The sequence below is a fragment of the Anguilla anguilla genome, chromosome 4, assembly GCF_013347855.1.
Source record: "Anguilla anguilla isolate fAngAng1 chromosome 4, fAngAng1.pri, whole genome shotgun sequence".
In the NCBI taxonomy this organism is placed as follows: Eukaryota; Metazoa; Chordata; class Actinopteri; order Anguilliformes; family Anguillidae; genus Anguilla; species Anguilla anguilla.
The window spans coordinates 15,248,424-15,267,786 of record NC_049204.1 but is presented as its reverse complement, the minus strand read 5'-3'; the positions used below and the strand labels follow the sequence as shown (position 1 = coordinate 15,267,786).

At 38.6% G+C, this 19,363-nt stretch overlaps 1 protein-coding gene across 31 annotated transcripts in view; it reads left to right on the top strand.

Moving 5' to 3' along the window:
• The window catches only part of LOC118225630 (LIM zinc-binding domain-containing Nebulette-like), an 85,448-nt gene that overhangs the window by 38,523 nt on the left and 27,562 nt on the right, over positions 1–19,363 (top strand). For 11 of the 31 annotated variants that reach the window (XM_035414352.1, XM_035414337.1, XM_035414347.1 and 8 more), the window contains exons 4-35: positions 154–255; positions 2,045–2,155; positions 2,651–2,761; positions 3,087–3,197; positions 3,492–3,602; positions 4,191–4,298; positions 4,481–4,591; positions 5,567–5,677; positions 6,086–6,196; positions 6,425–6,535; positions 6,907–7,017; positions 7,874–7,984; positions 8,180–8,290; positions 8,477–8,587; positions 9,021–9,131; positions 9,256–9,363; positions 9,711–9,821; positions 10,565–10,675; positions 10,910–11,020; positions 12,338–12,448; positions 12,653–12,763; positions 12,932–13,039; positions 13,623–13,733; positions 15,262–15,372; positions 15,677–15,787; positions 16,108–16,218; positions 16,297–16,407; positions 16,646–16,756; positions 16,971–17,081; positions 18,068–18,178; positions 18,517–18,627; positions 18,824–18,934. The exons of 3 other annotated variants lie outside the window; for them this stretch is intronic. In XM_035414352.1, the coding sequence (XP_035270243.1) occupies positions 154–255; positions 2,045–2,155; positions 2,651–2,761; positions 3,087–3,197; positions 3,492–3,602; positions 4,191–4,298; positions 4,481–4,591; positions 5,567–5,677; positions 6,086–6,196; positions 6,425–6,535; positions 6,907–7,017; positions 7,874–7,984; positions 8,180–8,290; positions 8,477–8,587; positions 9,021–9,131; positions 9,256–9,363; positions 9,711–9,821; positions 10,565–10,675; positions 10,910–11,020; positions 12,338–12,448; positions 12,653–12,763; positions 12,932–13,039; positions 13,623–13,733; positions 15,262–15,372; positions 15,677–15,787; positions 16,108–16,218; positions 16,297–16,407; positions 16,646–16,756; positions 16,971–17,081; positions 18,068–18,178; positions 18,517–18,627; positions 18,824–18,934 (3,534 nt within the window). Of the gene's footprint in view, positions 1–153; positions 256–2,044; positions 2,156–2,650; positions 2,762–3,086; positions 3,198–3,491; positions 3,603–4,190; positions 4,299–4,480; positions 4,592–5,566; positions 5,678–6,085; positions 6,197–6,424; positions 6,536–6,906; positions 7,018–7,873; positions 7,985–8,179; positions 8,291–8,476; positions 8,588–9,020; positions 9,132–9,255; positions 9,364–9,710; positions 9,822–10,564; positions 10,676–10,909; positions 11,021–12,337; positions 12,449–12,652; positions 12,764–12,931; positions 13,040–13,622; positions 13,734–14,652; positions 14,803–15,017; positions 15,096–15,261; positions 15,373–15,676; positions 15,788–16,107; positions 16,219–16,296; positions 16,408–16,645; positions 16,757–16,970; positions 17,082–18,067; positions 18,179–18,516; positions 18,628–18,823; positions 18,935–19,363 lie in introns of those variants that run through there. 17 more of the 31 variants (XM_035414335.1, XM_035414334.1, XM_035414341.1 and 14 more) reach the window with 17 other exon arrangements.

The following is a 19,363-nucleotide window of genomic DNA, read 5'->3' as shown; positions in this document are numbered from 1 at the left end:
TATAGCATTCGAATACCCAGCACTGAGATCAGAGTCATATTTCCTATTTAGTGCCTCCTGGGTTTAACCCTTTCTCTGCTAGACCTGGATCTGATGAGTAAACTGTAGATATGGTTCAGGACTAGCTGCTGTTCACCACTTCTTCCCTTCCAGATCAAATATAAAGAAGAGTATGAAAAGTCGAAGGGCCAGAGCCTCTTTGTCCCTGAGATTGAGTTCCAGCATGCAAAGAACCTGGGGGAGTACATCTCCGAGGTGAGACAACACCTCAAAATGCTTAGCGTTAGCCTGCATGAGTGGAGGGCCCTGTCTGTCATCATTTATTTGTTTTGAAAGAGAAAGCGAGAAACGGGGTTGCTCCTTCTGTTGCCATTATCAGCCTGCTGTGATGTCAGCCATCTCTGGTGCAGCGTAGATGGGCAACATTCCGTCACCCGGAACGCACAGAGCGATGACTCTGTCCATCACACGTTGGCCTCCAGCCGAGCGTATCCCCTGGCAACCGTAGTCATTTTGAGAAACAAGGGACGTTTTTAATGGGACGCTGTGGCATGGAAACATTCAGTCAGGGACAGTTATGGTCTGCATAAGGGGTCATGGGTGACTTGCGCAAAAGAGCATATATTATTAAAGTAGATCAAAGTAGTCAGCGCAGCTTTCTAGGCCAATGAGACGTACAACACATACAACCAGAATTTATACGTTAAAATTAAAAGTGTTTTCCTGACTCAAAATGTTCCTGTGTCCCTGCCAAAGCCACACAGATATCACTCTTCACACCTTTCTGATACCGACTCTAGATGTAACCAAGCGTACTAATACCCTGTAAGTACAGACGCTATGTAGACTGAGAGCTTGAAGTAGAACAGAGCGGGTCTGAAGCCGGAGGTTCCGGACTTCAGACGAGCCGAAGATCAGTCTTCACACTTCTGAGTCTGCGAGTCGGAGCGCCTGACCGTGCATAAGTACACTCGAAGCCCATCTGAAAACAAGCCCATCAAAGGCGCTGAATCACGGCCCCAAGGAGCTATCAGACACGCAGCGCGATGTCGGATAGTCGAGCCATCAAAGCACCGTGAAATAAACTCCACTCCTTACTCTCAGTCCTCCACTCTCGCCAACATCAAACTTTAGATTTCATTAAAGAAGAAAAGTGTCCTTCAATTTTTTTGCCCGCAAAAAGGCACTGCAGATATACTATACCTAAAGCACTTATTTAAGATAGATATGCTACATACTGAAGCCCCTATGAAAAGGGCCTATTCATGTATGGTTAAACATAATAATTGGAGTAATATAACTTGTCAGTGTATGTATGTCAGTATTTTGTATACATTTCAGAATATTTGAATTATTTATTTTCATTAAAAAAGGGGAATTTTTTACAGTAGGCTGTAGAATACAGTGTAGGTAGAAGTTGCAATAATTGACTAATATTTTAAAACATCATAAGGTATTGCTATTGATCTTTTGAGATTTATTCCTTATTGGTCTATTTTATCTTATTGTTTTTGCCAGTTATATGCAAGATATTAAAATTTTTTTACACTGTTGAACATTCTCACACAGCTTTATGTCCTGTAAGTGTATGAATGTGTATTGCTGATTGAGAACACTTTCCTACTAAACCATAATGCTGTTTGTATATAAACTATATTATTTTTGCCAATTCTTTTTTTGGGAATGAAAGACTTTTGAGCTTCAACAACAAAATTAGTCTCTCATAAGGCAGTAAAATATAATTCTTTTATTTCCTATATATGGTATCTGATTTTCAAATACGCAGCATCACCTTAACTGTGATGTAAGAAGAATTCTGGCTTGCAGCACCATTTTTTTCAGCTACATCTCCTGATATCAGTTATCTGTCCTTGATAATGACTTTAATGAAACTGAAAAACACTGCATCTTGTGGGGAGTTCTGTGGTTGACGTGGTTTGAGGAAACCTCTGGCATTTACATGGCAATTTTTTAAAGGATATTATTACACACCACAGTATTCTTTTCAGGGTGCTAGTGAGACAAAATTGCTGATGTGTTTCAGATGAAGTACAAGGAGGAAAGCAAGAAGGAGGTGTCCACCTCTCTGTACTCCCAGCTACCTGAAACCCTAGAAACACAGCACGCTAAAGTGGTCTCTCAGTTACAGAGCGAGGTAAAAATTGCGACAGTCAGGTGTCACAGCCTTTGTGACAAACTCACTGAAGTGCACCAAAGAGGCTAGATGTTTAAATTAGTAATGTGGACCCCTTTTCCGACCTCCTCCACAAACAGTCCATTTCCGTACTCGTATGCTTTAGAGTCATACTACCTTAACCGTGGTAAATGTTACATTAAAACTAGGTAAAGTTTTAAAATAAGTGTTGCGGAGGCTAAAAAGTGCATCTGGCCTTCTGTCTAACTTGCATTCAGGAGAGCTGGTGCTCAACAGAATAGATGTTTATTACTTTCATTCAGCAGACCTTGTGTTCAATGCCATAGCAGATACTCTTAATTAATAGCATTCTTTGCTCCATTGTGCCATTTCTAAATCACATCACTTGGTAACATTTTGAGATATTTGCTCAAGTAGATTATTAAATTAATATTACATTCAAAGTAATTACAATATCCAGTTACACTGCAGATGTCTTGCTGATTTTTTTTCAAGATCAAGTACAAGGAAAGCTTGAAAATGGACATTTCCAGTTCCCTTTACTCTCAGCTTCCAGAGACGACAGAGACCCAGTTTGTGAAGGAGCTCTCAGACCTGCAGAGTGAGGTACGGCAAACCTCAGAAGTATTAGAATTTTTTGCAGATTTAAAAGCTGTCAGAAACTGTTTGCTTCCAGGGGAGCTACAACTAGTTAGTGTTTCCTCTTTATACAAAATACTATATGTACAGTATATAATTATACATAAGTGCACATTGAATCTAAATAACATAGGGAATATTCTCCAAACTGCATTTCTCTATAAATGACATGACATTATAGTAACCTATATTGAACTAGGGAACATATAATAATTTCTTTAGCTAGATGAAAAGCTTGTGAAATATGATATCAATGCATATGAAATCTATGAGTCTTTGGCTTATTTTCTAGAACAAGTACAAAGAGGAAGGGAAAAAAGAGGTTTCTACTTCCTTGTATTCTCAACTGCCAGAAACCAAAGAGATTGAGTTTGCCAAAGTGGTGTCAGAACACCAGAGTGAGGTGAGAGGACTGAGAATGAATATTCACTGTTCCTCACAGTGATTCACAAATGTATGGAATAACATGCTGTGTGTGTGTGTGTGTGTGTGTGTTTTTGTATGTGTGAGAGCAAGAGAGAGAAAGCCCTTCTGTTTTGCTTCACCCCCACTACTTCTATTTGGCTTAACAATCCCCCACATTTTTCTACCCACTTTGATTGCCCTGGGTCACCATTGCATACGAGAGTTGAGTTCTCAGTTGACCTAAGTGGTTAAATAAAGTGAATAAATGCAAGGGTCTGTCAATGTGCTTCAGGCTAAATACAAGGAGGCCGGAAAGAAGAATGTGTCCAGCTCTCTGTACTCCAAAATGCCCGAGACCCTGGAGACACAACATGCCAAAGAGGTCTCCCAGTTACAGAGCGAGGTACCCAGTCTCACTGATCAACAGCAACTCCTCTCATCAATTGGGTGCCAACGTCAGCCTTGCCAGGTGTCAGTCGTCTGGCACAGTAGCCTCAGCAGCTCAGCTACTGTACTGCCCATTGCAAAGGAAAGCCTGCTGACTGCAGGTACTATGGAGGGAGCACAGGGTACCATGTGCCCTCCCACTTTTACTGAGGGAATTTCAGCAAAAGGCATTCAGTTCTGCTGCGCTTGGACATTCCAACTTGGGGAGAGGAATGAGGAAAAATGAAACATAAGAGCTCCAGCGCCCTAGCCAATGCACATGACTGTTATGAAGCTCTAAAGGGTTTAAATATATTAAATTCATATGATTCATTTATTTGAAACGCCATTCTCTCTGTACACACAGGCATCATTTTCTCATTGTGCCATTTTGCACCTTCTTTACATCAAAGTGTATTGAAATTCTATAAATATATCACAAATAAAAATAATATCCTATTTCTCTGAAGAACTACTGTTGACCCAATGGTAAAACTGTACTTTTGTAACTTGTCCTGTTCAGATGCAAGTGTAGTAAATGTCCCCTTTTCCTTTTCCTTTTTAGATCAAATACAAAGGGGGGAACAACGGAACTTCAGCTTCTCTTTACTCACAGCTTCCAGAGACAGCTGAGATTCAGCATGCTAGAGAGCTCACAGAGATGTTCAGTGACGTAAGAAATGTTACAGTATCTTTTTCAATCAGCTTTTTCATTACTTACTGTGCTCCTAATATCTGTGCTCTTAATATCTTTATGTTGTCCTCTTTCAGAATTTTCAGAATTGTATTGCAGTATATTAAATACAAATGTAAAGGCAAATATTGATCAGCATTTTTCTTTCTGTCCTTCTTCAGAACAAATACAAAGAGAGTGGGAAAAGGAACATGTCCAACTGCATTTACTCTCAACTCCCAGATACCACAGAGATACAATTTGCTAAAGCTATGTCTGATCTCCACAGTGAGGTAAATCAGCTTAGGGTGTGAGAACATTTACATTGTGCTTAGGGTCATATAGCATCTATAGATCCAGGAAGGTTTATCAGAAAGAGTGGGCATGCAATTAACCTTCCACAGTGTTCTTTTGTTACTGCTTGTGAAGTTTCATTGTTTCCCCAGTCCTATAGCACATCTTTTATCACCAGGTTAAATACCGTAATTCCTGTACAAAATACAGTAATTAAGGAAAGCCTCCTTGTCAGTCGTCCTAACAACCTTATACCCAACTATTCCCCCATATTAACAGGTGATATCCGTTATGATAGGATTGTGATCTCTTTGTAACAAAGATCGCTATTCTTGAAAACTCGATAAAACAACATTTCAGTCTGAGTAAGAACGAGTATTGAGTTTGATACCTATATCCTTTCTAATCAATAGGCAACATTACACTAAACCCCTCCCCCCATCCACACACACAAGTTTTGAAATTAAACCTGTGTATCTACTCTTCACGTATCAAGCTTCTCACAGCTGGATTACAAAACAGCTTATTAGGCAAGCCTCATCACCAGTAATTTCTCTGTTGGCTTCTAAACAAGTGTTGCTCACTAAGAAAAGATCAATAATAATTGCACATTTTTTATTTCAATGAAGGTATCTCATATTTTTGCCTAAGCACCAGAAAAACAGTTAGCGTGGCCTAGCCGGTATTACTTGTGAATCTTCTTGGTAGCAGTGTAGCATAGCACTTAGCGGAGCTGGCCTTGCGACTTTGAAGTTGAAGATTTAATTCCTGGGTGGAGCGCTGTTGTTGTACCTTTGACCAAGATACTTAACCTGAACTGCTTCAGTAAATATCCAGCTGTATAGATGGATGTTTCATAAAAAATACAAGCTGTGTGAGTTGACCTGGTTAAGAGCACCTGCTAAATGCTTTAAATGTAAAATGTGATACCCCTTGCATGGTGAAGAGTAAGTCATTCTTTTGCTGTATTTCAGACTAAGTACAAAGAGGCAGGAAAGAAAGAGGTGTCCAGCAGTCTTTATTCACTGCTACCTGAGACATTAGAGACCCAGCATGCTAAGGAAGCCTCCCAGATCCTGAGTGAGGTACCCAAACAATGCATTCTCCCTGTTCTGAAAGACAAGCCTCAAGGAAAGAGCTTTAGCAGGCATTTACAGTATTGACTACACTTCGGCAGAGCCCCATGTCCTTTTCCCACTGTTAAGCTGAATCCAGATAACCTCTAGGCAGAATAAAACCTGTTATGGGATGATAGGTTTTCCTTGGAATTTCCCATAACTGGGAAAGGCTAAAGAAGCCAGCCTGCTGCCAGATCAACAGCGAAAAAGGGGGAACTGTAAACCAGCACTGTAAAGGATTATCTGTGGCTGGTGCTGAATAATTAAAATACAGGTCAATGAGAAGAGGAGTCTGAAAGTAGTGAAACTTCCCTGTTGTCATTAAATGGAAAATATGTGCACACATGTATGTTTCGTTTATTATTGATGTCATAGATCAAGTATAAAGAAGATGGAAAGCAGGAGATTTCCACCAGTCTTTATTCTCTGCTGCCTGGGACAACAGAGACCGAGTTTGTTAAAGAGCTCTCTGACATCCAAAGTGAGGTAAGGCTTTATGAAGATCTAGCCTAGCAGCACCAATCCACTTCCATAAGGATTAAAAAATGCATCTGCTATGGCCCATACTTATGCACCAAAGCTATTCACAGAATGATGTCACGTTGTTTGAGTGGTTTATATAACCCTTTGTCCTCTGCAGACCGAGAACCATGAGATGGAGGATAGTTAAGGATAGATACTAAACCCATCTTTATGCTATATTTATTTCCACAGTACAAGTACAAAGAAGATGGGAAAAAGAAGATTTCCACTAGCCTTTACTCACAGCTTCCAGAGACGACTGAGATGCAGTTTGCCAAACAGATGTCAGAAATGCAGAGTGAGGTATCCACTTGTTCAAACCTAGTTTGCCATTGAATCAGTTTATCGGTATTCTGCATTAAAATTACAAGTGAAATGACAAATAGCACGAATTGATAGAGAATGCATTCTAACCACATATCTAATAGCCTGCATGAAAACAATACATTTGAGGCTAGGCTTATATCTGTTGTAGGTGTTACATTTACGCAAAAGCAGGTTCCAATAAAAGAAAACAACCTGTGGTGTTCAAGCTGTTTTTTTACCTGAAAGAAAAGAATTCAGTCTCTGCCTGTGTAGGGTATTGTGAATTGACAGTTTGAATGGTGTGCTTTGTTATTCTGATTGCAATATGAAAGCCACATTAGTATAAGTATTCTTATGTTCTATTTAAGGCTAAATACAGGGAGGCAGGGAAGAAGCAGGTGTCCAGTTCTCTATACTCCCAGCTCCCAGAGACCCTGGAGACCCAACATGCCAAGGAAGCCTCCCAGTTACAGAGCGAGGTAAGTAAATATTCCCTATAGTTTGGCCAGTCAGAAGTTCATTTTTATCTGGAGTTACATTTTTGCATAAAAGGTCCCCATGTCAATACAATTAATAAGACAGGCACTTCATACAATTCACTCTATTGAATGGGTTATCACAGGCTGTTTAAGTCCTCTATAGTGGTCGATGAATACCTTGCTAATTACCAGTTCTGGAATAACGGTAAAATTGTTTTTTTTTCTTTTTCTAATGTGCTTATACATATTAAAACTAAAAATGTTTTCCAGTGGCACAACAAATTAATTGAGCAAATTATTAAATGAGGGCAGGTCAATCATGTAGGAGGGGCATAGATTGCTACCTGCTTTAGAGAATTGGGTTTGTTGTTCAGATGAATTCAAAGGCAATGTTATGTTTATTAACTCAAGTGCTGTCAATTTACTCCATTTGCATATTTATATTTGTGTCACATTCCATCTTTTTGGAAACATGTATTCTTTTGGCAGTTCAGCATGAATAAATTCACTAATGTAATATTTTAAGAAGTCTTGCAGCTCTCCAGGTTTATGAGGTTGCCAGCTAGCATTAACTTCCAGGCAGTTCTGGAAGAATGTGCACAGTTTGAGTTGAAAATTCAAGGACTTAATTACTGAATATTTGCCATGCCAAATTATTTTGTGTCATGCTTATGTTGGTCACAATGTATATCTGAAGTTTTGATTAACAAAATAGTAGTTTTCTATGAGTGTGAGAGACATATTTGCAGTCTTGTCTGTAGCATATAATGGAAATATTTAAGTCAGATGTTTATGGTTGTACTGTTATTTTATCTTATACTGTTGTCATTTTATGACTGTTGTTTTGCTCTTCCAGATCAAGTATAAAGAAGATGGAAAAAAGAACATTTCCAGTTCCCTTTATTCACAACTTCCAGAGACAACACAGATGCAGTTTGCAAGAGAAATGACAGATATTCAGAGTGAGGTAGAAGGACATTTAATTTCATTTTCACTTAACCTTTATGCCAGTGTAAACAGTTTTCAGAAATTTACAGGTAACAAAATGAACAGTTCTGGGCTGAAGTTATCATAAATACCATCTGATGCTTTATATCTTACAATTTGTATGTGTATTAATTAATTACTCGATTGATGTAATAACAGCACTTTTTTTTTTCAGATTAAGTACAAAGAAAATGGGAAAAAGGGTATATCAAGGAGCATTTACTCTCAACTCCCAGAAACTTCTGAGATGCAGTTTGTTAAAGCTGTGTCAGAGCTCCAGAGTGAGGTACAGTAAAAAAGTAGTCATAATTAAACACATCAAGTCATTATCGGGCTTGAATACAAAAAAAAAGTGTACAGTTCCAGCGCAAGGAAACATTTTATCACATGATATTTTGTTCAGCTGTTCATTTATACCCCTTCCTTTGTGTTTCCCATACTGTGTGTGAATGCTATTTTTGCTGTGCTATAGACAAAGTACAAACAGCAAGGCAAAATGCAGGCGTCCAGTTCTCTGTACTCTCAGCTACCAGAGACCCTGGAGACCCAACACGCCAAGGAGGCTTCCCAGTTACAGAGCGAGGTATAAAATTATACCCCACGGTCTGGGTGATCTCTTGTTTTTCCCCACAGTTTTACAAAAGTCGACACATGTCAACACTGTACCCAGTCAACACAATTGGCTCCAAATCAGAAATGGGTCACAATTTATAGTGTTTAACTCAACTGACCAACTTCTACTTATTCAATGTGTCAGAAAAGGAACAAAATGCATATTTTTTCACAAAACACAATTTTCAATTTCCTTTCTATATCTGTATATCCATTTCAATTCCAGTATATGGAATGAACCATATTAACCAATAGATGCAATGACTGTACTTTAACTAATATGAAATATTGTATGTGTTCAAAGGAAAAAGTACTAGTTACTGAACTCACAGTTTGGAACAGTGCCGTTCTTTGTTACAGCTTAAGCAGTAATAATCACACTCATGTGCCTTTTTCATTTTCAGATAAAGTACAAAGAGGGAGGAAAAAAAGACATTTCCGCAAGTCTTTACTCTCAGCTTCCCGAGACAATAGAGACTCAGTTTGCCAAGGAGATCTCAGATATCCAGAGTGAGGTAAACCTTGGGGAAGAAACAATGTTTGACGTTTTGGGCTGCTGTAGAAAGCATGCCAGGAAAGATGTCTCAAAATGTGTGCTACAAAAAGTATAGCAAAAATTCACCTTTCTATTTTTTTTAGCTCAAGTACAAAGAAGGATTGAAAGAGATTTCTACCAGCCTTTACTCTCTGCTTCCAGAGACAGCAGAGACTCAGTTCTCTAAGCAGATCTCGGAACTGCAGAGTGAGGTATCTATCTGTCTATCAAAAAGCCAATAAACCAGTCCCCTAACACGTGCTACTCTGTGTAGTTTGCAACCACAATGTCTTCAATGCTTTGCCATCAAGTGGATTTGTTGGGAGGAAAAATATTAATTGAATGTATAAATTTATGAAAATTACACTGTAGCTCTTAGGAAGAGCTGTGTGAAAAAGGAGCAGTAAAATATTTTTTTAAATTTAGTGAGCTGGAATAATAATGTTTCTTAGTTGTTTTCATGTCCAATGTGAGAGGAAGTCAGAAAATCATGTGGGATCAGCATTAGTAATTATTGTTATGTTATGATACTTTGGTTTTTTTGTTGTAATGTGTCTAGACGAAGTACAAGCAGCAAGGGAAGAAGGAGGGGAGCACCTCTCTGTACTCCCAGCTGCCGGAGACTCTGGAAACACAGCATGCCAAGGAGGCCTCCCAGTTACAGAGCGAGGTGAGGGGGTCTCTCTCTCTCTATGTCTCTCTCTCTTTCTGAGACAAACACACACACACACACGCACACACACAGACACAGACACACACACACACACACACATAGTAGGCTCTGTCTAGATTCTGTGAATCCAGGGTTAATTAACATTTAAAAATGAAATGTAGTCATTAACCCAGCTTAATTATCAAATGAAAATGATAAGTAAATATGTCTGCAGGTAATGAAAGTATGTAAATTCAAAGGGACATGAAGTTCAATTTATTAATATACACATACATGGAGAAATTTAACTTTTCTAGCCTTGAGCTTCACGCATACCACATATTCCCCTGAAAATGTATATCTATGTCGAAGTCTCACTTTGGATTTACAGTACATTTGTATTACTATTTTTGAATTTTAGAAATATTATTTCCATATCCACTTAAGAAGCTAAAGATGCATGGTTGGAAATAATCAATATAACAGCATTGGCACATGGCTTAGATGTATTACTCAACTGGCATTACAGGAACAAGGGATTCTAAGAATTTATGCAGAGGAGCCTTTGAAATCAGACAAGACTATCATACACCATTTTTTTTGCTCTGCAGTGTTTCTTTACAAAAGCCAGTAAAAAAGACAGGAGCCCATCTCCAAAATACATCACGTTTTGTTCTTTCACAGATCAAATGCAGTAAGGCCTACTGTATTTACATTGTTTATGGTTTATCAAGTGTATTCTCCAATTCTGCCTTTTATAGATCAAGTACAAAGAAGGTGGGAAAAAGGACATTTCCAGTTCTCTTTACTCTTCACTTCCAGAGACATCAGAGATCCAGTTTGCGAGAGAAATGACAGAAATACAGAGCAAGGTATTCAGGTGTCATTTCTGTTGTTGTTGCTCAAGCAGAAGCTGTATATATTTCAGAAACTCATAATCTATAGCCAACACTAGGTTAAATAGAATTACACCATAATCTGTAAATTAAACCCTTCTATCTTTATGAAAGAAGTAGATACATCTTTGTTGTAATCGTTATTGTGGTAGACTAAGAATGCTAAATATTCTATACACTGAATTAGTAGATAACTCTTCTCTTCTACAGAACAAGTACAAAGAAAATGGGAAAAGAAGTATTTCCACAAGCATTTACTCCCAGCTCCCAGAGACCCCAGAGACTCAATTTGTCAAAGCGGTTTCAGAGCTCCAGAGTGAGGTAAGACTGCATGCAGGGACGGGCTGAGTTCCCATCCTTTGTTCCAGGTCTATAAACATCCAGGCCTTTATTCCCACAATATAAACATTGTTCCAACAGAAATTAATTTGCTTTAATATTCTTACAGTGGCTTGACTAGAATCCTATAAGTGCGGTGAATCTTTTCTGCTGTGGAGAATCAGAGACTTCCTGTGAAAGGAATCTGTGATGAATCCTCACTGGAAGGGTGATGACTTTGTGCAGTTCTTCTCAGTTGTATTACATTTCCGTGGAAGACAATTAATATGCCACATGTGGCATTGATATCCTGTAAGTAGTGGTTCAGATCTCCAGGTTTTGAAAAAAAGAGGCTTAGAAATGAATAATATATGCAAATAATATTCCAAAGATAGTAGTTCATACAAAAAACAAACAAACAAAAAAGAACAAACTGGCCCCTTTGGCATTGCATGTTGTATTGCCAAAGAGGGCTACTCAACACTGTTCCTGACCTCAGTCTGTGCTGGTTTTTCTTCCGATAATCACCAACCAGTTCAAACTTAAGCAATCGGGTGGGGTGAATTGACTGTGTGTGATAAATTGCTTTAATTGATCAATTAAGTAACAATGAAATCCAATGGCCCTGGGCTACTGTAATACCTCACCTATTATTGGTAACGTCATCCAACAACACATCTGAACTCTTTGCTTCCCTGGTTGAACCCAGTCCATCTTCTGAGAGTGATGACTACTGCTACAAAACAATGGGAAGTCTATCCTTGATCTCCAGTCCTTGCCTTTTGTATGGTGAGGACTAGCTGAACCATGAGTCAGCAATCCTAAAGATTAACATATCAAAATCTTTGGCTTTGTGTGGCATATCAGTGAGTGTTCCTTTCTTCAGCACAAGGCACATTTCATGTGACTTGACAGCTTATGTAACAAATACCGGTCTGAACTTCTGCTGCAGGTGCACATACTGTACACTGTAGCCTGCAGCATAATTTTCTTGAGCCGTCATGGTGGTTTAATCACAAACTGTATTCATATGCAGACTGAGACACAATCTCCAGGTTGCTTGTTCGTGCAAGTCTGTGAGCTATCTTCTCCTGGCTGCATTTTAGACTAAGTACAAGGAGACCAGGAAGAAGCAAGTGTCCAACCGGTCTGAACTTCTGCTGCAGGTGCACATACTGTACACTGTAGCCTGCAGCATAATTTTCTTGAGCCGTCATGGTGGTTTAATCACAAACTGTATTCATATGCAGACTGAGACACAATCTCCAGGTTGCTTGTTCGTGCAAGTCTGTGAGCTATCTTCTCCTGGCTGCATTTTAGACTAAGTACAAGGAGGCCGGGAAGAAGCAAGTGTCCAACTCTCTGTACTCCCAACTACCAGAAACCCTGGAGACCCAGCATGCCAAAGAGGCCTCCCAGTTACAGAGTGAGGTAGACACAATGCATATATCCAACACAGAATTTGTAAAAATGAAATAAGAGCTCTGTTAATCCTAGACGTTTGACATGAAAAGCAACCAGATATTCCTGGTTTATTAAAATTAGTAATTTTAATAATTATTTCTTTATTACATGTTAAGATTAATAAACAATATTCAAATTACTTTAAATAAAAATAGTATATGGTTTTTCCAGATAAAATACAAGGAAAATGGGAAAAAGGGGATTTCCAGTTCCCTTTATTCTCAGCTTCCTGAGACTATGGAGACTCAGTTGGCCAAAGAACATTCAGACCTGCAGAGTGAGGTAAAGTTCTCTCACCAACTAATCCATAACCTCATGTGCTCTAAAAGATCCCTCAAAAGCAGAAATCATTATCTTTGTTGCTTAGAAGCTGCATTTCCATATTGTTTCACAGTGTGAGAGGAAAATTTGGCTCTGAATGCATTTGTCATGGGCTGTCCTCTGTTCCAGGTGAAGTATAAAGGTGGAAAGAAGGAAATTTGCGCAAGTCTTTATTCCCAGCTTCCAGAAACAATGGAGACCCATTTTGCTAAACAGATGTCGGAAGTCCAGAGCGAGGTATCAATGATTTGTTTAGTTAACCAACTGCCTGATAAATTAGGCTTGAAGTTCCTCAGTAGTCCTCTCTGCATTTCAAAAACCAATCAGAGAAGGGAAAAATTGATTGCGACAATTAACGATAAAGCTCAACAGTGTGAAACTGAAAAAAGGAAACTCACAGTCTAAATTTATACGGAGGACAGCTTCAACATTTACTAGTCCCTGTAAAGCATTAAAATGGATATGTATGAGTTTGTATGAGTGAGCAAGCAATTAATGTGGTAAATAAACTGAAATTTAATTTTCTAAATAAGACAGATGAATGACACACATCGAATCCATAGCTGTAGGCATAACTGTGCTAACTTTACTTCAGCTACTCCTCTCTTCTGTCACGCTTTATGAAACCTTCTTGTGTAGATGGTACCATTGTGTAGGCTGTATGTGTTCAGTTTACACAAGCTTCACAATCTGTGTGGATGTGCAGACACAAACATTTTGCTTGACATTTTACAGTCCTACAATGAAACTTGTTTGATTTCATTGTTGTAGAGATTTTGACTCACTTTCATTTTCTGAGGATATTCTTTATACTTTCTAGTTGAAGTACAAAGGAGATATCCATAAGGAACTGGCAAATTCCTTGTATGCACTGATGCCCCATACAAGGGAGATGCAGTTTGCTAAGGAAATGTCGCAGCTTTTGAGTGAGGTGGGGTTACACGATGTTCTACTAACTGTGACAAACTGGCTTCACTCACAGTGCACCGTCTGGTAGTCCTGGAGATTGCAGACATTCCAGACTAATCTCTTATTCTGCATAAGGTGTGACACAAGCTTTTCAGAGTTTGACACAATGACAGCTGCTTAGTGGGTGACTCAATCAAAGCACAGAATTATGAAGATATTGTAAATCATTTATTCATGGAGATACAACTTTTTGCCAGCACTTTTAGATTTTCATTTGATTTCAGTTTGAAAGAAATTTAAATTGTATAAGTTAGCATGTTAACTTCCATTTTGATATTTGATATTTGCCATTTTAAGGACTATCCACTTAATGCTTTGACTGAGCTGCCGCAGTTATTATTACAAGCTTTACTGATGCCCTCAGTTTTTCCACCTTGTGGTGTGTTGATTTAACATTTTACAAGTTTTCCAATTTAATTAGTAATCTTTTGCAAGCAAATGATAATAGCATAAACCAATAAGCAATGTTGGCACAATAATTCCTTGGACAATAATACATTTTGTGTCATACTCCCAGTATACAGTACATCCAGGTGCTCGATGGCTCTGTGATAGATGAGTGAGAGATTTACAACTTATGATTGCACACTGTGAGTCTGGAGAGGTAAACATTCCTCAGGAAGTGGATTCTCATAAGAATTGCTTTTTTTAAGAGGGAATCAGAGCTTCAGTAAGCCCTGTCTGTGATGGCCAGTTCATCACAGGAATATTGAGGTGGGCACTGATTGGACAGGGTGTGCAGGAAGTTTATCAGTGGGGAGGAACTTAAGGAGGAATGATAAGGCTCTGAGGTCTAATGCTCTCCACCAGTGAAGAGTAAGGGTTCTAAATAGAGTGTTTGCAAGAACAAAAAGCCACAGCATGTTGTGTGGCCTTGTCAGGAAGTATTGTGGGGAAAGCACAAGAAAAGAACTGGACAGGATGCAGAGATGATTCTGATTTGATAAGTTAGGTGCATAGCTACCGCATGAAGACCAAGGAAATCAGAAGGACATGGCTGTCCAGAACTGGGCAGAACACTGTCAGCACAGGTTAGTCTGGTGATTTGTCTCAGCAGCTTAAAAATGAAAGTTCACAATGAGAAAGTGATTTACTACATAATTTGTAGACTGATGCAGAAGAAAATAAGTTATGGGACTCTTTATAAATGGAGAGACTGAAGGGAGAGAAAGCAGAAAGATGAAATTTAAGCATTGGTTTTTCTGAAAGTGCCAGTCGGAAGATTGGAAATGGAGGTTTTTTTTTGTTAAGAAATAACAAAATGAATTTGTTTTGGGTTCAGAATCGTGACAGAAACCATAGAGCCACGAGGATAACAAATAAGGTCTGCTTCCATTTACACTAAAATACCCCAAACGCATGCACTAGATGAGAAAAGCAAGGTGTGATGCACACTTAGATCCATTAGGAGAAGAGCTGTGAAAATTATGAGCACTTCTTTACAAAACCATTTACAGTATGAAAAATATCATGGGTGTGTTGTATCTTAGACTAAATACAAGGAGGTGGGGAAGAAGGAGGCATCCAGTTCTCTGTACTCTCAGCTGCCAGAGACCCTGGAGACCCAGCATGCCAAGGAGGCTTCCCAGTTACTGAGCGAGGTGAGTGTGTGTTTGGCTCACACCTTTCATTTTAGCTCATTCTACAGTGCCTCACACGTGCAGCTTGTCTTAATATGCAATGAACTAAAGTGGATTAGTATATGATTCGAAACAAATCAACTCCAGCTATGGGTACTAATAGTAATAATGTCTTTGTTGTTGTTGATAATACTACTACTAGTACTAGTAATAACAACAACTTAAACAAGGGAGACACTAACACACAGCTTACACAACCTCAAGTAAATTTTTAACCTCAAGTAGACTGCATATGTTTAATAAACTGTTTGGTCTGTATTTTCAGATAAAGTATAAAGAAGAGGGGAAAAAGGAGGCTTCATCTTCTCTTTATTCCCAGCTTCCAGAAACAGCAGAGATACAGCTTGCCAGAGAGCTCACAGAGATACAGAGTGAGGTAAAGCTCTGTCAAGGGTTTTAATCCCCATAGCAGCTGCCTTTGAGAAACTTATCTCGATAATCAAAGGTGAAATTTTATTATTGCTTCAATATATTACATTGCTGTCCCTGTAGCGCTCCAGGGATTGAACTTGTTATCATGACTTGATTCATCTTGCGTTTTTATAGCCACGTTATAAATATATACCATGTCAAGGGGAATGTTTGGAATGTAGGGCCTATACTGTGTCTGAAATATAACTGCAAGGAATGATGAAGGACATTGCAGAAAAGGTACATTGTGATTAATGGTAATGGATCTATTCATTTATTTTTCAGAACAAGTACAAAGAACGTGGTAAACAAAATATTGCTTCAAGTATTTATTCTCAACTCCCAGAAACCACAGAGACCCAGTTTGTGAAAGCTGTGTCAGAACTCCAGAGTGAGGTAACAGTTTAGAACTGCTATATTTTGCAGAAACCTCATCTCTGTATGAATGACTGACTTTTGTTCACTGTTTTACAGACTAAATACAAGGAGGCAGGGAAGAAGCAGGCGTCCAGTTCTCTGTACTCTCAGCTACCTGAAACCCTGGAGACTCAACACGCCAAGGAGGCTTCCCAGTTACAGAGCGAAGTATGCAACACTACCCTTACTCTGATATAGATGTGTACTAAATAAACAAAAAAAGATTAATATGTTTGTAATAATGCAAGGGACTCAGTCGGTCAGTCATTGTCTGTTTTATTGTTTTGGTTCTTGACTACTGCAATGTATATCTATATTCGCATTTCACAAACTGAACACTGGTAGAATGAAATGGTATGCTTTGACTGCATCGATAAAGCTGACAGTGTCTTATTCTCATTCGCAGGTGAAATATAAGGAGAAAGTAAAGAAGGACACTTCCAGGTCCCTCTATTCTCAGCTTCAGGAGACAGCTGAGATTCAGTTTAACAAAGAGATTTCAGAGATCCAAAGTGAGGTAAAGATTCATGGAGGCATTACATTCCCTGAAGCAGAAACTGCCTGTCTTATGTTTATGAGTTTGTGCTGAAGATGTACAGACTAATGTACCCACAGCTAAAAGGCCACTGCTGCTCGGATTCCTTTGTATGTACTGCAAAAAACTGCAAACAGTTTGTGGTAATTACAGTGTTAGGCCTTGCTGTGAAATATGAAAACTTTCTTGCTTTCAGGTCAAATACAAAGAGGGTGGAAAGAAAGAGAGCTCAACCAGTCTTTATTCTCAGCTTCCTGAGACAACAGAGATCCAGTTTGCTAAACAGATATCGGAAATCCAGAGTGAGGTATAACTTCTCAGCTTCAAGTGTGTGTACTTGTTTTCTGCAGACTTTAAAGACTTGTTAGTAGAGTGCCTATCCGTTTCCCATTTGCTCCTACTCTTTCTAAACAAATAACGGCAAAGTGGTTGTCTTGTTTTACCCTGACCTAGGCCTGTCCCAACTTCCTCCTTCATTGTGAAGGGGCAGACATTAAATCCATTACTGTTATCATCAGCCTGTGAGCTATGAATATCAAATGAATGTTATCTTTCTACCAAAAAACACAAAACTGAAGTAGGTACTTCAGAAGTGCCAATGCCCCATGTAAAGTATTGTTCAATAATTAATGATAGAGAATAGTGAAAGGTCTGAGCCAAACCTCAGTACTCACAGGCTGAACTATGAGCCTGTCCTGATCCTACTGTGCACGTAAGTGTTAAATATATAGTGAACATCTCTTTATAGCTGATTGTTCATCTGGGAGCCATGCAAGACCCTCATGCATATTTTATCTAAATGTAATATAAATGTGTTGAAGAAGTATGCTGTGGTTATTTTGTTTGGAGTATTCCACATTGACCAGGCTTCAGTCAACATTTGTTCTTAACTTTGACTTACAAATAAAGCCAAGTGTTCTTTTCTGACGGTAGCTGAGGTTCGATCAACATTTCTCCAAATAAAACTATTGGTGTTTTTTTATTGCTCACAGACAGTTTGGTGAGTTCAGCAATCACCAGAAAAAAACTCACCAAATAGTGTCTGTGAAGAAATTAAAAAAGCACATGCTTTTATTTGTGAGCCACAGCATCTCAATGGAGACTGATGCTTGTGCAATGCAGGTTCTCTGTATATGTTAAATGAATGAACCGCATAGTCTAAGTTATTAAGTGTGCATGCAGTATATGTTTCCTCACTATTTGTTTCCAAAACTCACATGGTTTTCATTTCAGTGCCAAAAATGGTTTTCTATTTGATCTTAATTTTTGGCGGGTATTCTTTATACTTTCCAGTTGAAGTACAAAGGAGATAACCAGAAGGAACTGTCAAATTCCCTGTATGCACAGATGCCCCATACAAGGGAGATACAGTTTGCTAAAGAAATGTCAGAGACATTGAGCGAGGTGGGGTCACTGGGTGTTTGACTAATTGTGAGAAACGACTGGCTTCACTCACTCTCAACCAGGACTTATTTAACCAAGATATCATGGATAGCAACCGCATCTTATCTTTGCTCTTAACAAACCTGCTCTTAACAGCTAATCATATTGGCTATCATGCCATTACAAATGATATTGGATCCTGAATAACATGTGTGTCTCTTTAGACTCTTTACATTGGTAATATTCCAGTAACTCATTATGGTATGATGAAAATGCAGAGCAAATAGGTACACTTATGTTGGAATATAAAGTAGCACGTAAGGTGAAATCTTTTTTTATTTAAAATATTATTTTCACAGAATAAGTACAAAGAAGCAGGGAAGAAGCAGGCCTCTACTTCACTGTATTCTGTGCTGCCAGAGACCATGGAGACCCAGCACGCCAAAGAGGCCTCCCAATTACAGAGCGATGTGAGTCTGTCTTAGTTCACACAGTCTTTGGCAACAGCGAACTTGGATCTTTAGTAATTTCGGGATATTATATGCTGTGCAGCTGAATGAAAATGCATGATCATGTACAGCAGATAACATGGTTCCACAGGTGCTATGTTATTCATCTGGGCTGACCCAGTGTGTTGAGATTGGTATCTTCTTTATTTGTTTCCAGAACAAGTACAGAGAGAGTAGCAGACAGACTCTCTCCAGCAGCCTCTATTCCCAGCTCCCACAGACTACAGAGATCCAGTTTGCCTCAGAAATATCTGCCATTCAAAGCGAGGTACAACTCTATGAGTTTTTGCTATGGATAATTATACATTTACAGTCATATCTTCCACAGTAATACTTAAGTAGTTATATCATATATAGCTGTGATTACAGTTTGGATGAACTCACAAAATTTTAAAAAAATTTCCTCTTGACTGTTTTGCTGAGTTCAATGATTACCAACTTTAAGACACCAAATTATCTTTGTGAAGAAAAAAATCACAAATGTACATTTAAGTTGGCTAAACTGTACCGATTTGTCATGAAATCCAGGGCTATGACTCCCATATAAAGCATCTTGTTAATACAATGGCAATGAATATTGATTTATTGCACTGGTACACATCATATCACTGATTTTTGTAATTATTTATCATGTAACATTGAGACATGTTTGATAGAAGTAGCATTGGTTTTTTTCACCAATTGTTGACTGAAAATG